Source organism: Gallinula chloropus, assembly GCF_964237585.1.
Source record: "Gallinula chloropus genome assembly, chromosome: 6".
In the NCBI taxonomy this organism is placed as follows: domain Eukaryota; kingdom Metazoa; phylum Chordata; class Aves; order Gruiformes; family Rallidae; genus Gallinula; species Gallinula chloropus.
The window spans coordinates 26,994,220-27,015,621 of NC_140091.1; the positions used below are offsets into that span (position 1 = coordinate 26,994,220).

At 44.5% G+C, this 21,402-nt stretch overlaps 1 protein-coding gene across 1 annotated transcript in view; it reads right to left on the reverse strand.

Moving 5' to 3' along the window:
- Positions 1-21,402, reverse strand: part of ATF6 (activating transcription factor 6) — a gene marked incomplete at both ends in the record, with an annotated part of 76,767 nt that overhangs the window by 54,774 nt on the left and 591 nt on the right. The window contains 7 exons of the mRNA XM_084266207.1: positions 8,951-9,042; positions 9,320-9,505; positions 14,883-15,103; positions 17,595-17,801; positions 18,023-18,152; positions 18,656-18,750; positions 19,060-19,147. Of these exons, the coding sequence (XP_084122333.1) occupies positions 8,951-9,042; positions 9,320-9,505; positions 14,883-15,103; positions 17,595-17,801; positions 18,023-18,152; positions 18,656-18,750; positions 19,060-19,147 (1,019 nt within the window). The remainder of the gene's footprint in view (positions 1-8,950; positions 9,043-9,319; positions 9,506-14,882; positions 15,104-17,594; positions 17,802-18,022; positions 18,153-18,655; positions 18,751-19,059; positions 19,148-21,402) is intronic.

Genomic DNA, 21,402 nt, shown 5'->3' on the forward strand with positions numbered 1-21,402 from the left:
GCAAGAAACATTACAGTGAGGTGTTGAATACTCAGGGGCTAAGTTTCTGGTTGCTGCTATGTTACATGGATACGGTTCACGTCACATCTAACGTAAAAACATGATGCCTTGTATCATTATATTACTGTCATTCAAAGCAGTTCTGTTCTTTTCTTCAGTTTTAGCTGTTCAAAGGATTTGAAGTTCTGGTTTTCATGTTCCTCCATAAGCTTCACGTGACAAAACCGAGATCAATCTGTTTGTAACCTAGATCTGCAGGCATAAGAAAATTACCTATATTCAAATCACAGTGCCCCAAGGTTTAACCTTCATCACCCTCAAAGCACAACTGAAGCAGTTTATATGATTAGAATATATAAGGAAAATACAGCTGCTGAATTCTGTGCAGCTGCAAGCCTGCAATATTTTGCCAGACATCTAAACCAAACTGCACACAAACATATACGTGTTGGATTTAGAACCACTGGCAGTGCTGACAACCCCATCCACACAGCAGCAGCACTCCACATCGCCCTGGTCTGTGCTTGCACTGACTGCAGGATCTTCCCCAGGGTCTGGGCAGCCAGGCAGCCACACAGCACTAGAACACTGCTGTCCATCCAAAGCAAGGCAGCAGCGTTTCATGTGTGAGCTGGAAAACTGACCAGACAACTGCTATACAGTACTGACTGCACCCGAGTTCGGGAGGGGGATTTACAAGTGAGAAATCCTGAAAGCACAAAAGCAATACTTCAAGATTCCCTCCCCAGGGGCTAACTTTGCTCTCTGTAAGCATGGTTGCTTCCTGAAATACCTATCTTTACAAAACCAAGTCCCAGCTTTCTTAGCTGACAGCTGCTGAGAATCACCAGCAGCAACAGAGCAAAAACACAAAAACACAAGACCCCAGTGTGCCGATGAGATCCTTGCCATGCAAGTTGTGTTACATGCCCAAATGCAAAAGGTAGTAACAAGAGAAAGGCAAGAACTAGCAAGGAGGGCAGATTAAATACTCCACCAGTGAGCAGAAGGCACACAGACATAGTTGCCTAGCAATCCCCTCTCTTTTGCCAACACGTTTGTGCTCCTGGTAGCAGTAACCCAGGTCTCCCCGTGAGTAATCGTGTCACGTTCTGCAGAACCGCTGGAGCCAAGGCAATCCAGGATCCAGGCTGACGTCGCTTGGACTGCCTCCTCTCCTCCAGGTTTCTAGGCAGCAGCACAGGATCAGAGCAGCAGAAAGCTACAGGCTCTGTTTTCACTAGTGACAGCGGGCAGCAAAGTACTCCCAGCCAGCCTGCTTGCTGTGTATGCATGCTAGTGTCCAACTGCCTCAGGACTTCTAGGGTAGCATGGAAAGCTGGACAGTTTATTCACAGTCTCACAGATCAGGCAGCACCAGGCTATCTGATTATACAGAAACAACCTCTGCTATCTACTCTGTTTTATGAGACATTTCTTCTCTTCCAATGAAAGTTTCAGCAGAGCTGGCAGCATCTCAAGCCCAGAAACAGAACTCAAAACTACAGCTGATGCTTAAAGGGATGCCACATGTTCCTGCTGGAAGTCACTCATCTCTGAAATATCCCTACCCCACCTAATTTGGAAACATGATGGCTCAAACTATACAGAAGTTTATTCATCATGAAAGCAAGAATAACCATCAGAAGTCTGAAAGGTGTACATGTCCTGCAAAGCCATTTCTCCACAGGCTGAAGCATATCAGCCTTTCAGTGTGTCCATGGACCTACTCGGTCTGGTGTTTTACCCTGTCCTACATCCCTCCTTTCCTGTTCAAAGTGACACACTGAATCAGATAAGCTTTCCATATAATCATTTAAAGATGACAAAAAAAAACCTAACCAGGAGAACTGTAACAAATCTGCACATTCCCATGATGGCTGTTCCTGTTTGCCTTGTTCTGCGAAGGCAATTCATGTTATTTCAGGTTCCAGCTTGGAGACTGGAGAGGTGACACATACAACACATCACAGTTTGCTCTGAACAAAGGCAGAGAAATCCAAACCAAGTCCATTGGGTATAAAGATAAGGCCTACTCTGCAATCACAGCTAATCCTTAGTTTTTCTAGTTTAGTCATTTTAGTTGTACAGCCACTCAAAACCACATTCACCCCATTTTATTTTATCAGCTTTAATGGAGAGGAAATGTTTATTTACTCTGCTCATGCTTAACACACCTTAATCGTTCCATTGAAATTAAAGTTTCACTTTTGGCAGCAGCAAAGCATGGGATGTTTCAGCCTGGAAAAAGCACCAAAACACAAGGAGGCGAACAGAATACGTTTTACCATCCTTAGAGGCATAAACCACGGCTCCCACTTCTGAGAACATGGGCACCAAGTTAAGGACAAAAGATGGCATTATTTGCAGTATTTATTCTAGTGCCCTTTCCTTTATCTGGATTGTTATTTTCCACTAAATGCTTCTTTTGAAGCTGGCTAGCAGCAATTTCTGCCTTAAGCTGAATGCACTACGTTTGCCTCTCCTTTCATTTCTTTAGGGCCTTGAACGTGATCAAAAGCTTCCTTCTCAGAGTCTCAAATATGTCTAAAATAACAAAATAAAATATTTTCCCCTTCCTTGCTGCTTTGGTTTGTGGCAATGACCCAAGACTGAAAGAACTTTCATTTTGGATAAGGGAAAAAACCCACAATTTGAAATACTGCCTTGCTCTAACCTTCTGATTTCTTGGGGGGCTGCTTTGTTAGGTTTTGCCCCATCCCTTGTTCTGCTGTATCATTTCTTCCCCTCCCTGTCTTCCATGAGAGGTCACTTGTGGGGTTTGTCTGTAAATAGGGCTCCATCTTCAGGTAATATATAGAAGAGGACACGTAGGTAATGGTCTATATTCTCTGACTTCTCATTCTCAAAGACCTTTCCTTATCAAGGAATAATCACAGGATATCAAAAGTATTCCTCCTTTGATGTCTCAAATTGACATGGGGGGGGAAGCACGACTTAGGACCACAGAATGCTTTTAGTAGCTGGGATGAAGGATGGACCTCTCCTGCAAAGCTACATCTGGAAACACCTGCCCATGCAAGGCACACTGAGCTTTACAAACACTAGGTGGAACAGCAACAATGCAAGCTGCAACAGGAAGGTTCTACGGAGCAGATCCCAACACCATGGCACTGAAGGCGAAGTCAATATTGAGCATTTAAAAACATCAGGTGGAATCAGCTAGAAACATTGAAAAAGGAAGGCAGGTGATCCCATTCAGAGGGGAAAAAGCTTCTGAAAAGCAGTCTTTATAGCAAAGATATCAACAGTTGCTAAAAAAAAGAAGGTTTAACATGGCAGATGGTAAAACCATCCTGTGAGCTACAAGAGGAGAATTTGGGAAGGCAAGCACTTTGGCGTATCTGCTCTAAGCAAGGCCTGCTATTTGCAGGAATTGAGTTACTGCCCCACATTAAAAGTCAAGGAAGACTGAAGCTGAGAAATGGCTTTACTGGACAAGACAACCAGTTGGAAGTTGCAATCTGGAACCTTTGCTGTTTGGCCACACTTACTGAGCTGGGGTGTGGTCCAAGGCCTTGCAGCTGGCATTTGGACATGGAAGACACCGTGAGCATGAAGGGTTTTCACACAGCCACAAACACCCTGCCCAACCTGGCTGAGCTGTTGGCTTAAACCAGATCCAAGGGGAAAAAAAAGAAAGAACCGCTAAATAACTCATGCAGATGTTTGTTCAGAAGTGTAGATAGACTTGATTATAGGAGGGAAAGGAAAGCAAAGCTCCTGTCAGGGTTTTGCCAGGCATTCAATGGCACCTGATATTTTAGCTGTATTTTTACTTCTTTGGTTTGAATGTCAGTTTGATAAATGTGAAACCAAGTCTTGCCAGGGGCCCAAACTATATTTCATTTGTCCTTCTGGTGGAATAAACCCAGTGCACTTCAAATTTTGAAAACTGACATTTAAGTTGTACGGTAATTTGTAGATGAAATCCAATAGTGACATCATAACAAAGAGTTTTCTGAGGACAGAACCACCTCTGAATATGAGCTGGGATGTTTCCAATGGCCTAAAGTTGACATTGGAAGAAGACACCAACCAAGGACCCTGTCCTCTTCCTAACTGATTCAAGACAAGGCTGCCACAGTGCCAAATGTTCTCTGGAATGTATTTCTTGTTCCTTATTCCAAGTGAGGGCACCATCTGCTGAGAGCAAGGGACTGCCTTCTCCAGCCACGCTGCTCCAGAGCTACCCCTTCTGAGTCCTGGGCCGCATATGTCTTCCAGAGCCTCTGCTGATTTTGCTAAAACAGAGGCAGGCAGGAGCTGCACTGCCCACTTGGGCATTCATCAGATCATTCTCACATTTCACCAGTTTGTTTCTCCTAGCCTGTAAAAATTAATAGCTCCTTGACTGTCATCATTTGTACTTGGGTTTGTTAGGAAGCTTCAGGTACACACCACATGTAAGCCTACTAACCTCCTGAAGGAATAGGGAAGGCTACCAAGGCTTGCAAAAAGCAGAGAAACAATCCTTTTCCATCCTTCACTGAGAAAAAAAAAAACCCAGGATAGGTCAAACTGAGAGTAAGAAACTCACCCTGTTGTACAGCCCACAATTTGTGGCTCTCTGTTCCCAGAACATTTTTTAGAGATGCTTCAGCAGTCAGCACAAGTTTAGACAACGCTGTCCAACCTGCAGCTGGAGGAAATCACGGGCACGGGTACAACGTTTGATGCTCACAGTTCAGCACCACTCCCAGGCCAGGCACTGGCTCAGCTGGAAGGTGGCAGCAGCCAAGCAAGGAGCCTGGCTGGGGGCTCCTCCTCCGTTACACTACAGGCCATGGGTGGTTTCAAGTAACCTGCTCAACTTCACCCTGGAACCGAGCGAGGAAGGTGCACGCACACCCACCCACCCACACACACACTCTCTCTCTCAAGAGGAACTGTTAAGGCAGCAGGGGAAAAACAAAAAGAAAGAAGAACCCCAAGCACTGTGTTGCAGTGATGTGTCATTGCCCTTTGTTTCAGGCAGGCTCCAGACACAAGGCTTTAGCCTGCTTGGCATGTATCTGTCAAGTAGACATTTGGGGTGTCTTCAAACATGCCATGGTGCTGCTCACCTCCACCTCACGACTGAGCTCCCCTCCTCGGGCAGTGAGATCCAGACCGTACTGAGAGCCTGGCCCAGGACCTGCTGCTGTGGGTGGGAGCTGCACTCATCATAATCCTGCTCTCCCACACAACTCAAGACTGTTCAGCTTGAGTAAGTGCTCTAAACCATCCTGATGCCAATACAGGTGTGCTTGACAGATGGTGCTTTCAGCAGCCCAAACCATACATGCTCCAGAAGCTCAGCAGGCTACATGAGTACTGACCTGCAGACTAGGTGGGATGCTAATCTGGGTGCTGGTGAGGGAACAATGTTTTGCTTACTTCATGCTTACCAACAGCAGAATGTGGCAGCACACAGCTGAACAACCCTTGGGTGATTTCCTCTTTTTTAGTAAAAGAGGATTAATCTTACCACTTCTGGGGTTCTTTTGCCTAATGTTTGTGCTACAAATCTAAGAAATGGGACACACCCTTAAGTCTATCAAGAGTCAGAAATCACTGCTTCTCCATTTGTTGCATTCTATGACAACAGCAGGAAAATCATGCTTCTCAGCTAACCTGTCTGGTGTCTTAATCTACAGGTTGTTCAGTGAATCTATTTTTTTAATAGATTAGTCAGTTTCCAGGGTAGTCCTGGAAAGCAGAGGAGAACCCATCAGGACATGCTAGAAAGAAGCCCCAGTGAAGTCTCTACAAAAGACCACCAATTCTAGTGCAGTTGCTGTAGGTCTACAGGACACAAGAGACTGCAAAGCACCAGAGCACCAGCTTTAGTTAGCTCCATCAATCACCAGTTCCATCAGCCTCCACCACAAAATTCTGGTTACATCACCAAGGCTGTTCTGCAGGCTGCAAGGAGTTCCAGCCACACAGACACAGCCAATTTAAAAGAAAACAAACCAAAATAAAAAAAGTAAATCACACTGCCTGCTGAAAACCCCTGTTCCAATCTCTTTGCTGATCCTCATTTCCTCTCTCCAACTTTGTGTTACTCTTTGTTTTCTATCCACTAAGTATCTGAAATGGTAGTTAGGTCACATCCCGGCTGACTGACATCTTCATAACCGCTCTACAACCGTTCTAAGACGATGACCACTATGTAAGCTTAAGCAGACTGATTAGGGCAAAACCACCCAACTATTTCAACATTTTTCACAGCCAAGAGAACAATACTAGGGCCACTAGCAAGTACCTGGCTTACAAGCTTTGCTGCTACAACTCCAAGAAGCAAAGTTGCAGAAAATTCACCTTTTGCATCTTCTGTGCTATTTTTATACCCTAGTTGGGTTAGTTCCCTGCAAATGTTTTACTATCACATGTAGGGCTTGCATTTTAAAAAGCCAAACACACAATACAATTTATATTCAAATGGGATGAGGGAAAAGAAACATAAGAAAAGGATTCCCAAAATAAATACATGTATTGTTTAGACTAGCCTGTGTGTTTGGCTTCCATTTGTCGCAGCGCTGCTTGTGCTTGATTAACACATTTTCAGATCTGATCAGTATCCAGGCACAGTAACACAAATACAGAAATTAAACTAGGAAAAGAAAAAGGCATCTAGTAATTGTAACAGCCTGGTAATCTGCAAATTTTATGTTGTAGGTGATAAACCCCCCCCAGCAAACCAAATCCCACAGAGCTAATTAGATGTTTCTTAAAGCAGCGATCTCTGAGGGGTGCCACGCGAGCTGAGATCACAGCATGCTGACCCACGCTGGCTCTCACAGAAGCCAAGTGCCAAAGCAGGAGAAGCTGCTTCTCACAGATGTCTTGGTTCCAGCTCCCAGCCCTGCTGCTCACCAAGGTTTGTGCACTCACTGTCTTGTGCACACACTGCAGGCTGCCAATTCCTGTCTGGCACCTCACGGCATGTAAGACTGGGGCAAGGGGGTGACCTCTTCAAGGAATTAAATCACAATGTACCCTTTTCCCCTCCTACACCTCACCAATCGTTCTTAAATAATAATAAAAGGGAATTTTTATAGATGTTAAACCCAAATCCCAATAGTTCACAAAGATTAGAGAATACTTCATCGACACATGGATAAGAAATTTCTGGATGCCCTTCTTCTATAAACCAAATCCATGGTACAGACACTTACACTAATATAATTCCTGCTAAATCACTTCTGCTTTTAATAACTGAAAGTTTCAATTTTCTATACAAATATCAACAACCCCAAAAGAATTTAGCAATGCAGTACAGTTTAATGCAGACTTACCCATAACTCTACACAAGCCACCTTCACAACCAGAAAGTACTCAATTCACTTTCATATTCAACTTATATTTAATTTGACTTACGTTATTCAATCAGAGATAACGTGGTGCTATTTCTAAGCCTGAATGATGCTCTGAAAAGCTTGTTGCTGATTAGACTGGACTAGACCCTTCCTCCCATACTTTCAAACAGATTCCTTGTGTCAATATGCCAGTTTCCCTCCCAGACTTTCAGCCTCACTCCCATATTCCCATGTTCAACGTTAGACATTACCCACACACAGTATATCTGTCAGCACGAAAAAATGCGTCAGCAGAATAATTTTATCTGCTAAACTTGTTTGCCAAGGGCTGCCACATTCTAGACTGCTTCTCATCATCTGTAATCAGCCAAACAGCACAGCCCAAAGTCCTCCACAAAACACCACAAACATCTCAGCACTTACACACCGTCAACAAGACTTAAGACCACGAACAAAATTCTGCGTGAAGCAGCGTTAGTACAACACACATCCACGAACGCAGGAGAAAACACAGACCTAACTACAGAGCCACCCATCCAGACTGTGTCTGGGGGGAGGCCAAGTGCCTCTGCTTCAGCTTCAGGTCCCTGTTCCCAGACAGACCCATTGCTTCCCTGATTTGATGGAAATAGGCAGCTAAAGGGAAAAACTCTGTCTGCCCTTTTGCTTTACCTCTCGCCTTCAAAGAATCTCATCACTGCTGATTAAGAAGCTGAGAGGCATCTTACAGTGTGGCCAGCTAAGGGAATTTCAACGTCTCCTACAGAATTTAAGGAGTGAAATTCTGATATTTTTTCTTTTTTTTGGATGTTGCTGTCTTTGGAATGGTTTATTGGTTTTAAATAATAAAATATTCACTGGCAGTGGTTTTGAATCTAAATACCCTGAATGCTGTCATACCTCCAGGAGGGTGTGCAAGTGAAGTGATTTCATAGACAGAGGAAATGGCATCACTGGCACAAAGTATCAAATCAGATTTATCTCCAGTTGACCACTGCACAGAAATCAGGTATCCCACAGATGGCTAACTCTGGGGTAAAAGAGTACTGTTGCTGAGCTACATACACCAGCATGGGTGTTTTAACAAGGGAACCAAATCCTTATTTCTGTAAGAAGTTGCAGGGACTGAAAAACATCACACGTATGGTAAGCTGCTTCTGTTGTTACAGACAAAGCAAAATAGTGATCCTGTGTGTGGAGCTACCATTCAGTGACACCTCTATAAAAGGCAGAAAACACATAGGGGAGAAGTGAAGTCTTCAGCAGTGGTTTGTACATCCCACATTCTGGGCCTTCCAAAGCACTGCACAACCAACGATCACCTCAATACAGTCTGGTATTTTAATTGCTGCTCTTTAATCTCTTCAGGTATCAATGGAGCAGAAACACTGCCATATGCTGCACTGTTTAACAAGAGAAATACAGAGTACAAGATACATCTCTTATTGCCAGAAGGATTCCAAAAGAGGAACCATTACACAGATATATCCTCGCCTACACAGCAGCAAAGTAAGAGAAGTCAGGTTTCAAGCTCAAGGCATTAGCACACAACACAGCCTGCAGTAAAATTCAAACAAAAATCACCGTCCTTTTGCTATGCAAGGTGGAATTCCTAGGCAGCTTACCTCAGTGGACCATAATTCAACATGATGAAAGCCAGTATCACCATCACACATAGGGTCCTTCTTTTTGGAGATGATACTTTGAGCTTCTGATTCTAGGTAGGAAAGAACAGAGAAGACATACAATAAAAGAGGGGCACAAACTTGCAAAGGTATGTCAGGATGCAAGCACCATAAACAAGGAAAAGTCAATTAGATAATATAACTGCTGTCCTGACCTAGACTTAGTGAACATCCTGCCTAGAGTGGGACATTGGACTAGAAACTCCCAAAGTTCTTCCAGTCAACATTTCCAGGATTCTGTTCAACTTCCACCCAAGGGACTTTATGTGTATCTTTATATAAACTTAGATCTTCACTGCAATCTCTTACCTCTAGTACCACTTCATCCAGCTGCCTCTTCAGCGTGCTGTTTTCTTTCTTGAGCTTCTCGTTCTCCAGTAAGGCTGCCTCCAGCCTTGCCTCCAGTCCCAACATGTATTCTTTCTTTTTCTTCCGCGACTGAAAGGCTGACTCACGGTTTTTGATCATACGCTGCTGCCTCCTCAAGACGTTGACCTGGACAGACAATATGGAGGCCCATTAAAAGTGCCTCTTACATATAATTTCTGCTCCTCTGCTTTGTAAAAAGTCTGTACAGATATCTTCTTGCACTGTGCTTCAAATGAGCTGAAATGTTCAGCACAGAGGCAGCGAGGAATCACAGCACATCTCCAAGAGCTACAGCACGTGGGTAATGAAACAGGTCCTGCACCGTGTCTGTTTTCTCCTGCACCCTCAACCTTCTCTGTGCAGGGGACAAAATGTATACTCAAGCAGCAGCTTGACTTGACCACCTGAACCACAAGGGCAGAAAATACTTATCTACAGGCTTGCAAGGCAGCAAGAAGGTCTTTCACCTTCAGCTTACCATGTGCTGTTTTATAGTCACCCGTGTTCTTAACTGGAAAGCCCACAGTTTTTAGTCTGGCTTGCAAGAAAGCCACTTCCACAATGATCACACCAGTTTCTGTGCCCTTTCAGCTCTGCTATACAGTTTCTGAGATTCTGAATACTGTTGTTAACCTCAGATTGCATATTCTCTATCAAGCAGTTACATGGCAGTTTAAATGCAGTCACTGGGTGTGTCTATACTGGCATTTTAATTCCGATCAGAAGCGTGGCTCTGATGTACACTTCCTGACTGCTATGCCTGGGTTCACATCACCGAACAGTCTTCCATAGAGCACACAACCTGGATTCCTTCTGGATGAAGCTAAACTGACAGATACACTCCAGCCCGACACACAGTTCACTTCAGCCACTAGCAGGCTGCAAGACCAGACCAGGACAGATCAAAGTAACCCTTCCCCATCCTCCAATGGTCTTGATGACTGCGATTTTTTTTCCCAAGCAGGAACAGTCTATCATCTTCAACCACTTACTCATTTTGTGGTTTGCACGGAGTGGGACAACCCAGACTGAAACCACCTTGTTGCTGACAAGGATAACGATGATCGATACTGCAGAGCTGTATGAAACTACTTGAAATCCTAAGTTTAAACACAACTCTGTTGATATCATTTCCCCTCACAGATGAGCAACAGCAACTCTGTTTTTATTAAAAACGGAAGTCTTCTATCACATTATTAAGCTACAACAGGATGTGCCTTAATGATGTTTACACCAAAAGAGAACAGAATTATGTATCTTACACAAACCTGAATATCCTGCAGTAGCTACTAACACACACACTGGATTAACCTGTATCTATCAGAGCATGAAAGCTAAAGGCTAAAGGAAAGATGACGACTATTCTAGAAGTATCAGTCTAGGAAAAAAAATTAACAAGTAGCAGAATAGTAACATTAATGAACTCAGCGTGGTCTGGTTAAGGTCTGGCTGCTTAAAGAACCTGAACCATAACTTCCCAACTCTCTCCATGTATATATCCACACACAGACAGTATGTTGCTCTGGGGCTTTGGTGTCTGCAAGAGAAATTGGCTGCAGGCTGTTTGCGGAAATCATCATTCTTCATCATACTGCAGTCTGGTGACAAAGACTAAGAAAATATGTTACAGTGCATTAAGATTTTGAGCTGTCTCCATGATGATCTAATTGCTTTCTGTAAAGATCATTTATTAAATGTCTAGTCTGCTGCCACCATCAAAAGTGTCTGAAAGTGAAGCTGTTTGTACTTAGTCCAGTTTCTCTCTTTAGCAGAGAGTGGAGAAGGAAAAGTTTGTAACATACTTTCATTAACACTAAGCTTTGTCTTGAATTTTTTAAGTACTGCAATATTTAACATAAGAAAAATTCTTCAGACATATAAAAACTTTGGAAAAAAACCCGATTGAAGCTAGCCAAGGACTGCAGTGTGTAGAACAGAACAATCTGGGGCCAGGATCACTTCAACTGTCCAGAGATGAAATAACAAGGAATGAGTTCATGCAGCAGCTTTGGCTTGAGTTGTGTGATATTCCAAACAAGTAGTTACATTCCTCTTTTTAAAAAGAGAATTTTGCATCATGAAGTCAAGCAGAGAAGATCAAACTGTTTACATCCATTCTTGTTTGCACTCCTGCTGAGGATTCTTCATTGCTGGATAGCTTTTGACTAAGTGTCTGGAACCTCAGCCAAATCTACCTGCTTAACATGGAGTTAAAGCACCAGTGCGGTGTTTGCACACTGAAAGCACTGCCCCAGGTACATCTATTCCTGTTTCAGATACTGCTGGATGCATTTCAGATGGTGTTTATCTAGACTGTGCTCCCCATGCGCTGTCAGAACAGCGGCTCTCCCAGTCAGATTCTGGGCACTCTGTGCAACAAACACACTTTGGACTATGCCACACCGGTGTCACTTCCACTCGTTTCTTAGGCTCACTTAAACCCAGCTACTCCTGTGCTTGAGTTATTTTGGTTTAATTGACGCTGCCTAAACCAGTCTACGGGCCTTGGTCAACCTGCTAGTCCTTGCCTGGCTTTTCTTGGGGAATAAGCCACAACTGCAGGCCTGATGTGGGAAACAGAGAGCTGTGTGTGTGTGTGTGTGTGTGTGTGTGTGAAAGGGTGCGGCAGCGCTTCATACTGCTCCCAGGTTTAAGCGTTACATAGCTGGCTTGGCATCAAGACATACGTGCCCCTTGCTTGAGCTTTCGGATAATCAGAAGAGAGGGAGGAAATAATTTATAATGTCAGACAGCTTGAGCAACATTGCACAAGTGCCAAACAGAGATTAGATATTGCAAACACCTCTAACTTCTTTTGCAGGCTCCCTCTTTGTAGGCTGTAATTTCTGGTTCTCAGGAAACACAGCCCTTACAGGGAAAACATCTGCATTAAATTCAAACATTAATTAGTGATGCAATTTCTGCTTCCTAGCTTTAAAAACTACACCACCACACACAAAAGGTGGTGTAAATATGGAGAAGTGAAAGGTTCATTGCAAAACCTTGCTTCAAATAGTACTAACTAGATACACATTGTCCTCTATCTTTACAGAGCGTCACACACTTTACAAATAAACACTGCTACCTCAGTTTAGCCTTCTAAAGTAAACTCTGTTCTGAGCAAAATTTAACCTCCATTCCAACATAAACTGTATTTCTAGCACAATGCAGTAAAAACATCTCTCTTACTCCCCAGACTTCTTGGTACACAGACTGGGAAAGTTAACAAAAAGCCCACGGTGCTATTTGTACCATTTGCACTTTACATTGTCTGGCTTCTTAGCCCAGCTTATGAAAGCTGCTGTCTTTAAAGATGCACCTTAAATGTGGGAATACAAAGCCAATGCAAATGTTTGTTTGTATGAAAGATCTGGGTTTTCTTGTCTCTAGCTCAACAGAGCACAACTTGCTTAATGAGTTTATTTCACATGAAAATTACCCAACACCCAGCACAGCAAACAGGACTCCCATAGAACTCCACATTTGTGTTGAGGTAGTTTTGCGTAATTAATTTTTTTTCTAAGTTCTCAATATTTTTATCCTTTCTCACTAGAGTAGAAACATGAGAGAAAGGCCCTCTAAGGGCGCTACTAAGCCAGATTCCGTCACACACCCACCATTTATGTCCTCAGACCACTTAATTGCAACAGGAAAGGCAATCTGCTTTTTCAGTTAAGAACCTCTTTCCTTCAACCGGAAGAGTGGTTTGCTTAGGCAGCGTTTCTTTTGTCCAGTTTCCTAGTGGAAAGTCCTTCACTGGCTTCCTAGTGAAGAGCGACCGCGCTGAAAGCCTGGCACATCCCCACGGCTGGCGAGCTGTGCAAACGTGTGCGATCAGGACACGTACAGCACAGGGCCTGACGCGCACAGCTTGCTATCAGCCCATCCCACTCTAATCCGTTGCAAGGGCCCGGTGTTAAGCTAGCAGTTTATCCCTCCTAAAGCCAAAAGAAAGTCCTGCAGTGTTTCTTTTTATCCTGCAACATCTGCTTAGATTAGCAAACAAAAACACGTGTTACAGAGCTCAAATGACAGCTACATCTGCGCAGCTCTGAGCGCCGCATATGGCGCCTCCGGCAGCCGCGAGATGTTTTAACCCCGCTGGCGCCAGCTGCATCCTGTAGCATTTGTTCTTTTCCCAAGTGCTGTTCCTCAATGCGTGCTGAAGAGCAGTCGCCACTGTTCTATCGTGTTTCAATACACACAGGTAAGATGCACAGCATTTAGGCTGATGCCAAGACTTAAAACTGCCTACCTAAAACAGCTTCAGGAGGAAATATGCACAACCCGTCACTGCCCCAGCTGCGTGTTCGACTACCGACTGTTGCAGATCTCTACCTGAAGTGTGATGACAGTAAGGGAGGTTTTGTCACTTAAACCTCCTTTTCAGACAACAGCACGGTGCCACACTAGTCCTGGTCAGAGGGAGTCACAAAGGTAAGGACTGCTGATCGGTGTCTCAGCTTGCCTTTGCGTGGCCCACAATTATCATTTAAAAATGCAGCGCTCCTTCCTACCCGCTCAGTCTACTGACAGACCTCTGCTGGCTTCTTGCAAATTCAAGATTCAGCTTCCACTGCAGTCTGGCTACTGAATTATTTGTAGCAAATAATTTTTCAAGTAAAAATGCAGCCCACACACAAACACAAACAAGGAGGAAAAACATAACCTCAAGCAAACCTGAGTAGCGATTCTCAGACACTGGGAAATCGTACAACACCATCCGTCCAAAGAAGGCTGAAGGCACGTGCCTTTGAGCAGCACTGTCCTGCGCTGCTGGTAAGCAGGTGACTACAATTTCATGTGGATGGCCACCACTGTTTTCTCCCTCCAGCTGAGACATGCGATAGGATCCTCAGCTCACAGCAACTGTGCCTGAATACCACACTGGAGAATGACACCCTGAGAGTTTAAAAGCTGCAAGCAAGAAGCTTCACTACTTTCCACAACCATGCCATCCTTTTGACACCAAAACGCAACCAAAGCAACATGTCAAAGCTGAAGAAGGTAAAAAACCCCACACGCCTCAAAAGCTATTCGGTGGCCATGTATTGCTCACTGTGAGCTACTGTGGAAAAACTTACTTATTTGTGCAGTGACTCTTAAGACCTTATCCCTTTTCTATTCATTCAGTAGAAGACCAAAGGGCCCCTGAAGAGATTAGGACCATATGAAACTCACACCTTACATTTCTAAAAATCATGAGTAAAATCTGTGGAGATAAAGGGGATAAAATATACCAGCAGTGTCTTCTGCCACAGTGCTTGCCTATCTGGTCTGCAACTCCAGGCAGGCCAGCAGATACCAAGCTGCTCCTGCCCATTCTTTGCCAAGCAGCTGGATTCCATTTACTGTTAGAAATCCTATCAGACAAGCACAACTACAGCTCTGTCTCCTCGAGACTCTAAAGTGACCCGGTTGTCCCGTAACATCCCATGTGCAGGTAACAGAACACTATTTCCATGCTTTGGTTATCAGCTATCACGACGAGGTCAGAACTTACATCCAGCCCCACTGCTGGTGTGGAGCTTTGAAGCAAGGGATTAGTCACTGGTATCTTGCTGCTCGCTGAGCCATTTCCAGAAGCTGGAGACAAGGCATTTACTGTATGATTGTGAAGCTGTGTGGTCCCTCCAGGGACGGCAATGACAGGCTGAGAGGCAGGAAGCACCCCAGAAGCCTGGAGCTGCACCACAACAGGCTGAGGGAGCACCACTGACTGACCTAGAACACAAGAACAAACAGGAATGCTCAGCATGTGGTACGATGTGGATTTGTAGGTGACCGGTTTGTAGGGGAAGACTGACAGAGGAGGCAGAAGGCCTTGCTTCCTCTCCCACCCCACATGGTTTATCTCAAGTCCAATTCTTCAGTGTCAGTATATCCAACAGGATACGAATGGAGGGGGGGGGGGAAAAAAAGCTCAAAAGTTTGCAGGGCTCTTAATCCATCCTGCAAACCAAAAATACACATGTTGAATGGATCCAACAAATCAAGCTCTCTCCCAAAAGATTTCAGAAGTGAATAAAAGTTAAAACTTGTTGGAAACATTACTCACTTCAGTATTGCTAACGCCTGACGTACTTTCAGCAACTTTTTCAAAGAACTCAGCAAGCTTAGCTCAATCCTTTTTCTCCCTTTTGTCTGTCCCTACTTTATTGCTGTATTCATTGGAAAACTTACTGCACAGAAGTGACTCATATCATACAAACCAACTCAGAAACAGAACAAAGATGAATGAGAATGAACAATGCAAGTTACACTTTCAAGACAGAAGTTAAAGCCTCAATCCACACTGACAAAACCAGCATTTTTGAAAAATGCCCTATGTAAGAACTTCCATGCACAAGCTGTAGAGACCTTAAAGAAAAGCAAGCAGAAAAAATTATGCAATTTTGACAGTTTGAAATGGAATTAGGAACAGCCACTTCCAAGAAATTTCAGTCCAACAACTACATTTAACTCAAGCAGATGCTTCAGTGATATTTTGTTGTCTGAAAACACACCACTGTCTCTCCAATCCTCTGTAACAGGATGACCTTGCCAGCTTTCAGAAACAGCATGTTCCAGCTGAGCATTCCAACCAAAATGCACGACAATGCATTACAGGATTTAGCCAACCTCCTGGAAGGTGAAAAATGAAGTAATTCACCTAGCACTGAGATCTTTTTTTTGTACGAGGCATGGGACTAGATCTCCTTTTTCTCAGAGATAATCTTGAAGACATTGTAAGTCAGAACTAAGAGTTTAAGAACCTAAAACAGTGGTTTTGATATTATTTCAACATTTTTTACGCATTAATTACACGATGCTTCAAGATCATGCTTTCTTCTTAAAGCTTTCATGTAAAAATATCATTCCTCATGCACATTTCAAGCTGGTAGCTCCACGCAGTCACAGGCAGAAGAGGTTGTTCAATGAAAAAGATTCCTAAATTTTTTGTTATAGAAGAAGCACTATAGACTTTTTAAACAAACCACTAGTTAAAGTAAATACATAGTATGGAAAAACTTTCCCAAAAGTATGTAGCAACACTGCAGTGGCTCACTGAAACTACTGTGCTAATTTTTCTCCAGGATAAAGAAGAAACTGATCTTCACAGTACTGTACTTATATCCAAAGAATCTGTATCCCAAACATTCCTTGTTCCAGATGGTATTTTATCAGCTGGAACATCGGAATAAGGAATAAGAATTAGGTCACACTGACTGTGCCGACCTGTGTTTTAAGCCGCCCAACAATCTTCGGCACGTTAACAATGTCAGCATCTCCAGCTTTGGCTAAAGCCCTGATGGAAGAGCAAGTAGTAATGAAAACAAATTTTCAACTATTGCAGTCATTTCTAGATCCATGCCCTTAAGCAGCTGTCTCTTTTTCCTTCCACGCCTCATGGATTGTACAGTCAGCAGCAAGAGACTGCAGCCATCAGCTGGTGAAAAGGAGCAACTGCGTCTGATGTTTCAGCAATGTGAGTCATGTCCCCAGCTGCCTCAGCTGAAGAATGAAACAACCCTTTGGATTCAGAAATGAAGGCTCAAGCTACTTCAAAAAACCTGTTGCAGGTCAACAGGAGGGATGAAGAATTATCACCGGACAGGAGATCACTTACATCTTGTTAATAGCAGCTTGCAGCTGTAAAGCAACTACTCTGCTCTCTGACACGGCGCTTTTAGCAGACTGCACGACAACCTATTTAGTGCTGTTGAGTGAGAGCAGCAGCCATAAACTCATGCTCCCACCATCCTGGGGCACAATGTCATGTGGGTGGGAGAAAAAAAAAAAAAAAGGCTTTTATCATCCCTTCCGAGCTCTCAAGCTTTGTTCAAGCCATCCTAGCTGATCATGCTGGATCTTCCTTTGGTTACGACAGGGTAGCACTGTAATGACCTTACACATCACTTGCCATAACGAGCAGAGCAAAGGGTCCCGAGACACCCTTCCCAGTCAGCAGTTCTCCCTCCACAACGGCCAGAGCAGTTCTGCTACAGTCCTTTCTACCCAATGCCCACATGGGTGTTGTTTCTCAGAGGAGTATATATGAGAAAGGAATAAGGGCTGCTTCTCAGCCTAAAACCTCTCCAGCAAAGCATGCAGCACCTCTTTTTTTCCTACCCCTCCCGTTTCACCCACCAAAACTAACTTCATTCTCGTGACCATCCCAAACATAGTAGTTTTTTACCCTCATGACTTGGCTCAGTCGTGACAATTCGCTGACCTTTAGGGGGTGCTGGCTGGATGTTAACAACTGGCTGATGCTTTGGCAGTGGCATAAGTGAGGGAAGAGTCTGAATAATGATGGTTTTAGCTGGGATGCCAATGTTAGGCTGAGCCTCAGGTGCAGCAGGCAAAAGGGGTTTGGGTTGTATCGAAGGCCTGGACGCTGCCTGACTACACCTCTTCAAGGTCCTTGCAGAATTATTTCCTGGGAAAGAAAAAAGGAGTCAGAGTTGGACCAGAAGATATAGAATATTTAAGCAGTAATAGCATGTCTTCTGGTGGGGTTTTTTACCCTTCTATAATTTTCGTTAAAAATTGATGTATCTTATCACAAATTCAAGTCAGAAGTGACTGGATTTACTAGTGTCCATCAGTTAAACAACATGTGTACTAGCTGCAGAACCAATGTCATTGGATCTCTCGTACCAGACCGAGAAGTGATGCTGACGGCAGGTTTCTTCCCTCCATCTCCTTCAGGGGATGCAGGGCTTTTGCAGCTCTTGCTGTAGAGTGAGATGGGAGACATCTGGGAGCTACAGCTGAAGTCCACATCATCCTGCAGACAGAGAGTACATGAGATAAATGCTTCAGAAACACATAGAAGTATTTACTAGCAGTTCAGAGTATAACTGTCTTTCACCACATCCGTGCTGCTGCTTCAGCAAACAGGAGATTGGTCTTTAGCTGTACCTAACACTGAAACAGAATAAAACCACAGAACAAAACCTAAGTACCACCTCTCCTCTTCAGGAGAGTGAAGGGGAGCAGAGGCCAACAACTGCCTCTCAGCAGGCCTTAGAAGGCATTTTGTTTGGCAGACAGGCCAATACACACCACTGAGGAAGCAGAACCAAACATGCTCTTTTTAGAATGGGTCACAGGAGGGCAGGAAGGAAAACGTCACTAAAGGGACGTTGTTTTTTTGCAAAGGCTGGAAAAAATAAGCTGTTTCCTCTTATGCCATTAAGTTGGTCAGACAAATAAATCAGCGGGGGTTTTGTTTGTCGCAGCTGACTGAATGACTTCTGCCATCTGTGTTACACCGAGGGTTCTGCGTACAGGCACGTTCTGCACCGGAGAGTCCACAGATGGTGGAGAAGGGACGGAACAATTTGAAGTGGCTGGTGATAAAGGTTCTGTCTTCACGCTTGCATCTGCAAGAGAGATAAACTTTACTGTGCAAATCTTTAACAACGGGACACCAGTAAAGAACACACAGTGCTACACCAGCTATTTAATTCCTGAATCAAGGCACAGCAGAAGACACAGATTAAAGAGCTTAGCTTGTAGGGCCATCCTTGCCAGCTGTATCCACCCTACAGAAACAGGATGACTTCCCATCACATAGCTAAATGCTACACGACATCAAATAGTTTTATCTAAGTTATCGCTATCCTACAGTTGAAACCGCTCGCCTTTGTAGGGTGGGGGACAGTCATGCCTACACAGAACAGGTTAGTTACCTGTATACGCGTGGCCTGTAATATTCCAGAGATCCGAGTCCCATGACATCAAATCCAAATCAAAATGAAAGTTGTAGAGATCATTGTCCTGAAATGACAGTTCAGAGAAGAACAATACAAATGGACAACAGACACATAAAACACCAGTGACTGTGTTCACCCCTTTACAGCTCCGGACAACACAACACCACAACCCTCACACAGAATCACACAGAACTGTAGGGGTTGGAAGGGACCTCCAGAGATCATCGAGTCCAATCCCCCATCACTTCAGTGGCCTTAAGGCATGCAGAGATAAAAGCTCTTAAGGGGGCAACTCTTAATGGCTTCTTTTAAAGCTTTGACCAGTAGGAAAGGAGCATGTCCTAATTATCCTACTGTTATCAGTAATTTGTAAAGCAAAAGTCCTAAGTCCAGTCACTGAACCACCTCACCTAAAGCAGAAGTTTTAGCAACCTGTGACCATCCTCCCCCTCATCATTAAGGATTTACTTAATGCCCTTCTGTCATTGCTTATAAAATGCTTTGATGTGCAAAGGCAGCATCCGTGGCTGTTTACCAGCTGGAAAAGAGACACAAGGACTGCTCTGTTCAAGATCTGATGCACAGTATATATTAGGTCTCCCTATACTTGCAGAAACTGACATTACCATCAGCATGGTCTACAGCCAGCACAGCAGTTTGCTCTTCCAAAAGGAGAAAAAAAAAAACAAACGTAAAAATCACTTCATACTATTATTTGTTGCAGGACCTTTAAAGCAACGAGGAAAGGTTTTTGCTCCACTTTTTATGTGGATGCAAAAAAGCCTCAATAAGTGTCACCTTGTTGTGACGTTTTTATGAATTGCATGAAAAATATAAATACCACATACCAAACTATACAAACATGCAGCAAAGATCTCCTTGCTAAAACCTGTACTTCTCCTTATGTCCTCAATTTACCTCATAAAGGGAGGCTCAAAGAGTCTGCAGATTACACAGATGTTAGCATTTTCAGGCTAGAACAAAGAAAAAGCTAACCACAGCACATTTATAGGAAGAACGTGCATAAAAAGACTGCCTGAGCTGTGCAGAGCCTCCACCCAGGTAACTAATGCTGACGTGCTGATGGGCGATATGCTGCCTGTATCCCAGCGAGCAGTTCCCATACTCTCTCCAGCACGTGGCTCTGTGACGCCTGCAGGAATGCTCTCGGTGTCTGAGGTTATGTCAGCTAACCTAGGGGCTGTGCTGGGGAGGGGGTTTGGGCACAAGGAGCAGAGAGAAGGCAGAAGCCAAGAGGCAAATGCCCCGGGGTAGAAAAAGCAGTATGTATAGCTGGAGAGAGAAAGACATGGGGAGTAACCAGCAGGCCTTCACGTGAAGAGCTGCTGTAGTTTTGCGTGGGTGGGTTCTGGTGGAGAAGGGGGGGCTGCAGGGGTGCCTTCTCTAAGAAGCAGCTACAAGCTTTCTGTAGGCCTGAGGGAGTAAACACCAGCTGGCTCAGGACCGGAGTTGTTGTTGACCAAGGCCAAGCCAGTCAGCAGCAGTCACAGTGCCCCTGGGAATCACATTTAAGAAGTAGAAAACCACTAGCAGTCACTTTTTGCCACCAGAAAAGGGAGTGAGAAGATGTAAGAAAATGTGCAGACCAAGGCCAGGGAAGAAGAAGTGGGGATGAGGAGGTGCTCCAAGTGCTGGAGAGAGATTCCCCTGCACCCGTGGAAGAGACCATGGTGAAGCAGGCTGTCCCCTTGCAGCCCATGGTTAATGACCGGGAGCAGAGACCATCTACAGCCTGTGGAGGATCCCATGCCAGAGCTGGTGGAGCCACCTGATGGCCACTGTGACCCTGTAGGAAGCCTGTGTTGGAGCAAGCTCCCGGCAGCAAAATCTGCAGCCCGTGGAAAGATCCACCCGTGCTGGAGCAGGTTTTCTTGGGGGACTTGTAACTTCAAGGAGGGATCAGGCTGGAGCAGTCTGGGCCTGAAGGTCAGCACCCCATGGAAGAAAGCCAAGCTGAGCCAGTTGGCAAGGAGCTGAGGCCCCAACAGAAAGGGCTCACAGAGAAGACTGTCGCCTGTGGGTGGGACCCCACGCTGGAGCAGGAGAAGAGTGTGAGGTATGCCCATCCTCCCAGCTAAGAAGGAAAATAATTTGTGAGGAACTGACTCTGTGTTGGGTCTCCCTGTCGATATCTCGACTCCTGAGCCTCCCAATACCTATTCTCTTCCTTTGCCAGCAGAAAAAGGGAGCGATAGAGCAGCTTTGTTGGATGCCTGGCCTCAAGCCAAATCATGAAACAGCCGGACAAGCCCAGAAACCACCCTACAGCAAAGCAGCGCACAGGTGGGCGCAGACGTC